General features: G+C 35.6%; 1 protein-coding gene across 1 annotated transcript in view; it reads left to right on the forward strand.

The window, feature by feature from the left end:
- The first annotated feature begins 2,660 nt into the window (after positions 1-2,660).
- The window catches only part of LOC144970545 (G-protein coupled receptor dmsr-1-like), a 186,540-nt gene continuing 180,786 nt past the window's right edge, over positions 2,661-8,414 (forward strand). Inside the window, exon 1 of the mRNA XM_078910291.1 lies at positions 2,661-3,336. Within this exon, the coding sequence (XP_078766417.1) occupies positions 3,248-3,336 (89 nt within the window). The 5' untranslated portion in view covers positions 2,661-3,247. The remainder of the gene's footprint in view (positions 3,337-8,414) is intronic.

Consider the following 8,414-nt stretch of genomic DNA (forward strand, 5'->3'; position numbering starts at 1 on the left):
AGGAGGTAGGAGAGTAGGAGTAGTGATATATATAGTAGTGTATAGTAGTAGTAGTAGTAGTATAGTATAGTAAGTAGTAGTAGTAGTAGTATAGTAGTAGTAGTAGTAGTAGTAGTAGTAAGTAGTAGTAGTATAGTAGTAGTAGTAGTAGTAGTAGTAGTAGTAGTAAGTAGTAGTAGTAGTAGTAGTATAGTAGTAGTAGTAGTAGTAGTAGTAGTAGTAGTATGTAGTAGTAGTAGTAGTAGTAGTAGTAGTTAGTTAGTAGTAGTAGTAGTAGTAGTAAGTATATGTAGTAAGTAGTAGTAGTAGTAGTAGTAGTAGTAGTAGTAGTAGTAGTAGTAGTAGTAGTAGTAGTAGTAGTAGTTGTAGTGGCTGCAGCAGCAGCAACAGAAGAAGAAGAAGAAGAAGAAGAAGAAGAAGAAGAAGAAGAAGAAGAAGAAGAAGAAGAAGAAGAAAAGAATTATTCTCAGTATTATAATATTATTCCCATTACAACAACAAGGCCATAACCATTTAGATTATCAGACATGCAAATAAGAACATGTCGTTTTCTACTCATGACGAATTAGATTAGAGACCACATTTATTTTTTTGTCACACGAAATGTTATGATATAAATGCGAACCGTTGCCTTTTAACTCATCAATCCTAGAGGTTTTTGCTGCTTTTCAAAATTGAACAAAAATATATTAATAATGAGCAAGTACAAAGATAGATAGATAGATAGATAGATAGATAGATAGATAGTTTTATTCAACTATTATTCACATGCAAAAACTAAACAAAAACATTAGCTTTGATACTACGCCCCATAATTTGTCTCAGAAAATTGTAATAAATAGGCATGGGGTAAAAGTAGACCCGGGTAAAATGCGGATATAGTCGGTGTTTGGGTTGAATGAGTTAATAGTATCGTGTCAGAATTGTTTAGCTAGATGGGGGACATTATCAATTTTAAAAAATTGAAGAAAAAAAAAATAAATAAATTTAAAAAATAATTGATCTGAATGTGCTTTACAATGGGTCCCGAGCCAACAGCAACACTTAAACATGTAGAACGAGACATGACGTTTGCTAGGCAATATTACAATATTTGCGGACAGAGACAACGCGGTTAACGTCCAGATACTCATTCTACACCTGAGTATGCTGTGAGAGATTGTGAGTAAAGAGCCTTTTCCAAGAACTCAACTATGCGATGAGCGAGGCTCGAACCCAGGACCTTCAAATCCGAAAGTGAGTGTCATACCACAAGACCACACACTCTCACAAAGACATTATAATAAAACCCATTTTCCCAAATTGGTATTATATTGGAGGTATTTATAAAGAAGAAATCACAATATAAACAAAATGGTGAGAATTAAACCAAAAAAAAAATATATATATAGATAGTATGCGCTTGGCTAAGAAGCTCATAACATTGCCATCCGGAAGTATAACGGACCAACTCTCAAAACTATGTGTAACCATGAACTTTTATAGTCTGGTTCATTCAGTTTAGTGAGAAGAACTCATAAACGTGGATGGCAAAAACAATAACAAAGACTTGATTAACGTCATCTTCGTTCTATCTATATCATATTTTTTAAAGTTGGCAACATCAAAACTAAATATTTTTCGATAAAAGCACTGGTTTTAATTCAAATTGGGGACAGCATAGCTCAACCGTATGAATTTTTGCTGCGCTGTGAGGCCTTGAGCAAGTCACTTCGCCCTAGCTCAATTTGCGGCGCTGCATGCGCAGTTCCAGTCTTCCCTTGGAACTGACCCCACAGAAAAAATTTCCCTATGTATGGATGAATAACTGAAATTTAACTTTATTTTATTTAGTTTATAAAACCTTTAAAATAATAAACAAAAATGAAGATAGCAGGCTTTAACAAATATCAAAATACCAAACACAGAACCTTTTGGTCTCAAAACCCTTTGGCTGAAGAAGAGTTTAGAAACGGAACGTTCCGGTTTAGTATTTTCTTATTTATAGAAGTTGTTGTATTTTTTGTTTTGTTTAATACTTTTTACAGTCCACAATTTCTAGGAGTTTGGTATCACCCTAGATAAAGCTTAATTCTCTCTTATAAGTATCAATTCAGAAAAGTGTAACTTATGTTGATATTAACAGAAAAATGTAAATGTTGATGTAAGCTTCGATTTAATATACTAAAACATATAAAATGAACGTTTCGGGTTTCCCTTTTATCAACAAAACAGGATGAATGAAAGAAACTCTAAAGACGATTCGTCTGAGACTTTCACCCAGTTATTGAATATTGACATGACATGTAAATATCCAAAAAAATGTGTTCTAGATATAGATATCGAACGAAAAAAAACTGAAGAAAATTTTATGCTCCAAGGAATCTTAGTTTTCTGGACAGTGAAAGCGTTTTCTTGTTTATGTTTATAGCGTGATATAGAGAGAAGTTAATAATATTGCATTATAAAATTGAATTATGCTTTTTCTCTGATCTAATAAGTTGTGCGAACCCTTTTTTATTTAAGTCTGTAAAGATATGATGAATAATGGAATGGCGAACTAAGACTTAATAATAAATTTGATAAATATACTCAATTATTGAAGAATATTGACATGCAAAAATCAGAAAAAGTGTGTGTACTACAGTGCTAGATAAAGTATTATTTAAAAAATCATCAAGGATACTTTGCACAATAAAAACCCCCCGCCTTTATTGATTCGTGGAAACATTTCCATTGTATTATCTTAGAAAGAGTAAAAAAGACGTAACCACACATTTTTATAGAGCGAATTGAGATTTTTGAAGATCTGCATGTGTCACGAAATCTATTCAATTTGTCTGTGAAAAGCAACGAATTCGACTCAATGACTGACTAACACACTGGGACTGGGATACAACAAATCGGAGAGGTGTGTGCACACAGTTGTGGAATATTTGCAGTTGTATCTAAATTGGGAACTCTTCATGATTATCGGCGTTTTGGACACAGTAACGAAATACACACAAAAAAAAAAGGCTGGCATTTTTTCGTCGTCCCATCGTATATTTCATTCTCGTGATTTGTGGACTGTTGGGGTGAAGGTTTAGCTGTGGAATATTTGCAGTTGCATTTAAATTGGGAACTCTTCAAGATTATCGTGTTTTTTGGACACAGTAACAAAATATACACAAAAAAGACTGGCATCACTTCGTCGTCCCATCGTATATTTAATTTCATTCTCGTGGTTTGTGGGTTGCTGGAGTGAACTGTTCAGCCAGGGCCCAGGATGACTGTAGGCCTCATGTTACAACTCCCACGAGCTGTGGTGGTGGAGAAGGTCTCCAAGAAGGACTGCTGGAAGAGTAACCCTTTCTGGTGAGTCACGAGTTGCTGTTTCTATGTATAGAAAATATGATGTTAGTTTGTAGAACGAAATACTGATAACAATAATATATTGCACTTGTATAGCGTATAACCATGACTAGGTTATGCTCTATGTGCTTCACAGTTACAAGTTGATGTGGATTAATGGTTGTAACCTACATTGCAAGTCTCTAGCCTAACCCATATTATTATTAGCGCTTGTTTTATATCTCTTCGTACGACCATTTACAGGATTTTCCCCCGAAATGGCTTACCGACCCAACACACAAATTTATCTCTTAAACTCAAACTCAGAAACAATGACATAATAATATACATAATTTTGCGCAATAAAGCAAGCTTTACATAACAGCATTACGTTATTATAAGTATAACAAAGATTTTTATTTAAAATGTGGAGTAAAATAAAGGGAGTAAAAATGACTTCTAAAAGATACAAAAACTAAGTAAACGACGTTTCGGGCTTTGGCCTTCTTTATTAAGCTTGTTTTGGTATCTTTTATAAGAGTCATTTTTTACTCTCTTTATTTTACTAAACATTTTATTGACTTATTTAGGCACCTCGAGATTTTGAAATTTCTATTTAAATTATGCGATGTTCAAATCGAATCTGAAGAAGAAAAATGATCATTGCATCGTAAGGAATGTGACGATTTTCCTGTAGTTGGTATGGAGAGGGTTAACTCTCTCCTTATCGGCCATTTTTCGGATAGTCCCAGAAACTTCACACCTAACCTATACAAAAATAGATTTATTTCACTCAAACACACAATCTGTAAGTTCTTGCTATAGATAGAATGCGCTTGGCCAAGGAGTTCACAACATTGCCATCCGGAAGTATAACGGACCAACACACAAACTCTGTGTAACCATGAACTTTTATAATCTGGTTAATACAGTTTAGTGAGAACAACACCCAAACGCGGATGGCAAAAACAATAACAAAGACCTGAGTGACGTCATCTGCATACTATCTATACATATACTTTTATTTTAGTTAAACGAGCTCCTCAACACATTGTTAATATAGATAGAATGCGCTTTGCCAAGGAGTTCACAACATTGCCATCCGGAAGTATAACGGACCAACACACAAACTCTGTGTAACCATGAACGTTTATAGTCAGGTTAATACAGTTTAGTGAGAACAACTCACAAACGCGGATGGCAAAAACAATAACAAAGGCCTGAGGCGTCACTCAGGCCTTTGTTATTGTTTTTGCCATCCGCGTTTGTGAGTTGTTCTCACTAAACTGTATTAACCAGACTATACAAGTTCATGGTTACACAGAGTTTGTATGTTGGTCCGTTATACTTCCGGATGGCAATGTTGTGAACTCCTTGGCAAAGCGCATTCTATCTATACTTAAACTATAGCACAATTTTTTGTTCAAATATTATTATGTACAAAAGAAAATACAATGAGAAAAATGTTGTCTGCATCGTAACGAATGTGGCAATTTTCCTGTGGGTGGTAAGGAGCGTAGCCATCGTTAAGTGGCACTGAAACCCAAAAAGACTGGCATTTTGACGTCATTATTTGGTTTTTGCACCGCCCAGTGAGTTAGTATTGCTCATGGAAACAAGTGGTCCCATTGGCTGCACTATTGAATACAACTCAGTATTTGTTTTCTTTTGTGACCAAAAACTGGCATTTTGACGTCATTTTTTTGGTCAGTGTCAGGCTATAAGTTAACTAAGGCTACGTAAGGAGAGGGTTAGACCGTGGCCTTGTTATGGCTTGATACTGACCAAAAAATGACGTCAAAATGCCAGTCTTTTGCCACAAAAGAAAACAAATCGTGAGTTGTATTCAATAGTTCAGCCAATGAAATAACTTGTTGCCATGAGCTCTACTAACGGCAACTCACTAAGCGGTGCAAAAACCAAATAATGACGTCAAACTGCCAGTCCTTTTGGATTTCAGTATCAGGCTATAACATAACGATGGCTACGGTAAGACGCGGGTCAAATGGACCACATTATGTGTTGGTTTCAACGATATTTGGAAGTCCTTCCGATTTCTGTGGTTGGTTTTAATATGTATATTTCCATTACAGGAATGAGTCCATAATTTAAAAAAAATCTCGACTGCACCCGGGATCGATCTCGTTCTCTTAGATTGTGAAGCGTGCTCTTCCAACTGAGCAATCGGGACCCCGATTAGATAATAAATAATATATGTTCGATATAATTAAATATATAAAACTCCGATATGATAAATTAAATTATATAACGTTCCGATATCATAACTAAAGCACCATTTTCTTCAATATTCAATTTATCTATTATCTCTTCCTCTTGATTCCCGCCTCCCCGTCCTCCTCCTCCTCCTCCTCCTCCTCCTCCTCCTCGTCTTCCTCTTCCACCACATCCTCCTCCTCCTCCTCCTCCTCCACTTCTTCAAATTCCTCCTTATAGATTTGCATCTAATTTTGTTCCTCACTTTCTTTATGCCTTTATGCCTTCTCATTTTTACTACTCCAACTCTGATGATAATAATATCGGAATTGGGTCAACTTTCATGATGGAAGACATTAGATTGTTTTTGTCATTCAAATCACCCAAGTGGCCACGCATAAAACAGCGTTCTTGAGCTTTCTACACCAGAGCGTAAGGCTTATGAAGCTATAGGATTTATTCCAAGTCTCTATCAAAGACCGCAAATTAGGTCGCATGTTGAGTTGAATCGCCAAGCCCCCTTCCGATTATTAAAGTGCTGAGCTTTCGGGAACCCCATATACATTTTCTGTACTGTAGTATAAAGGTCTAATCACAGTGGATTCGCATTCTCTCCATCTCTGTATTTTTATTCCCAGTTTTCGGCTAGAAGAAGGGGACTGAAGCTAAGGGCACATACTTGTTCTGATAACAGAATGCAATTTTATGGACTTGATTTAATATTGCTGTAATGGACATTTTTTTGTTGGTTTGAGAGTATTTCCATTACATCAATGAGCCTATAACAATTAGGGTTATCAGACCTGCATATATATATATATATATATATATATATATATATATATATATATATATATATATATATATATATGTATAAGATTGAGCGTTGATATACGCAATATCCATTAAACGAGCTCAAAGCGCTATACAAGAGGTCCCTGACCACCAGCAACACTTAAAATGTAAAATGTAGGACGGGACATGACGCATGTTACACTTTTGATACGTACAATATACGTACACGTTGGACTGAAGGATAGCTTCGAGATTGAGTAAAAAGTTATGGAAGTGAAAGGAATGCGACTTCACTCTGTTAGAATCCCCAATCCAAGGCAAACCAGTTTTTCATTCTGAAAGTCAGAAAGGATCGATTTATCTTTTCCTCAATTACTAAAAACAGAAAGATTACATTTATGCTGAAGGTGACTGCACTTTTTATGCCAGCTATGCATTGAAAACCTCTAATGTAAAACATTGCTTATCTTGGCAAGAACCCCCCCCCCCCCCCAAAAAAAAAAAAAAAGAAGAAAAAGACGACACCCCATAACCCCCCCCCCCCCAACCCCCCCCCCCAAAAACAAAAAAACAAAAAAAAACAAACAAACAAAAAAAAACAAAAAAAAAACAACAACAACAACCAAACAAAAAAAAAAAAAAAAAACCAAACAAACAAAATAAAAACCTTGAGCTTTTCTATAGTTCAATATTTACTAAACATGCTCAAAGTGCTTTACAAAGGGTCCCCGACCAATAGCAACACTTAACATGTAAAACAAAAAAAATCGTTTGTCGTCAAATACGAAGTCGATTACATTTTACAATCCACAGGTTCAAGCGAGCTACATAGTATCCATTTTAACAAGTCCAGAAACATCGAATGATGTACGTGAATTCCACCTTGTCAGAAAGTCTCAAATCGCTAACTGCTCTGCAACAGTCTGCATTCATTTATGAACTTTTTATATGGCGCAATATCCTCTAAACGTGCTCAAAGCGCTTTACAAGGGGTCCCTAGCCAACAACAACACGTAACATGTACGACGGGACATGACGCCTGTTAGGTTAGGCGATATTACATATTTTTCAGACAGAGGCAACGCTGTTAACGGCCAGGTGCTCATTTTACACCTGAGTACGGTAAGAGAATGTGAGTAAAGAGCCTTTTCCAAGGACTCAAGTATGCCATGACTTTCTGATCCGAAAGCGAGTATCGTACCACTAGATCACATAGCCGCACATTTATGGTGTTGTACATACGTTTTTATTGCCTTTGTTATTGTCTGAAAAAGGCATTTGATCCCAAAACTATCGTTTTTTTTTGTGTGTTTAAAAAAAAAATTATTCATTTTTGAAGTGCTTATTTGTTATATTAATTTTTTTTTTACATTACGATTATTGACATGATAAGAGTTTTCCAGCCAAAATAGTTTTAAAAAGAATTTGGCAGAGTATTTTTTGGCAACGAGGAAATATTAGAATAGAGACTGCTGTTTGCTGGTCTTAAAAGCGGTGTTAGACAACTACTATTTAATGTTTCAAGAGGCAAAGAAAGGAAAACTCGACAGAAATCAAAACATGGACGTAAATGTGATCCATCATTACATAACGGTATTATGTTGGGTTGGATTTCGATGATACTATCTATAGATAGAATGAAGTTGACGTCTTTGATATTGTTTTTTTTCTCTCCATATTTACACGTTTATGAGTAATTCTCACTGAACTGTATTATCCAGACAATAAAAGTTCATGGTTACACAGAGTTTTGTGTGTTGGTCGTTTATATTTCCGGATGGCAATGTTGTGAGCTTCTTAGATGTGTAATTGGCGTGAATTCACACATCTCTCATTCGTCCTTATTGTTTCATTCGTCAGGTTTTGTTGATAAAGGGGAAATCCGTAACGTCCACAGTAAACGTTTTCGTTTAATAAATTGGAGCTTACATTTCAATACTTATCGATATCTTTTCCTCCGAGCTTTCAAACAGCAGCATTTTCATTACAAAACCTGAACAAATCCTCTAGAAGAGAATGGATCGAAATGATTACCTGCATAAACGATCCACGTTTGGTTGAATCAGTTTTAGACCAATACCGACGTGAACGTA

Source organism: Berghia stephanieae, chromosome 4 (assembly GCF_034508935.2).
Source record: "Berghia stephanieae isolate SIO BIC M18660-M18661 chromosome 4, UCSD_Bste_1.3, whole genome shotgun sequence".
NCBI classification, from domain to species: domain Eukaryota; kingdom Metazoa; phylum Mollusca; class Gastropoda; order Nudibranchia; family Aeolidiidae; genus Berghia; species Berghia stephanieae.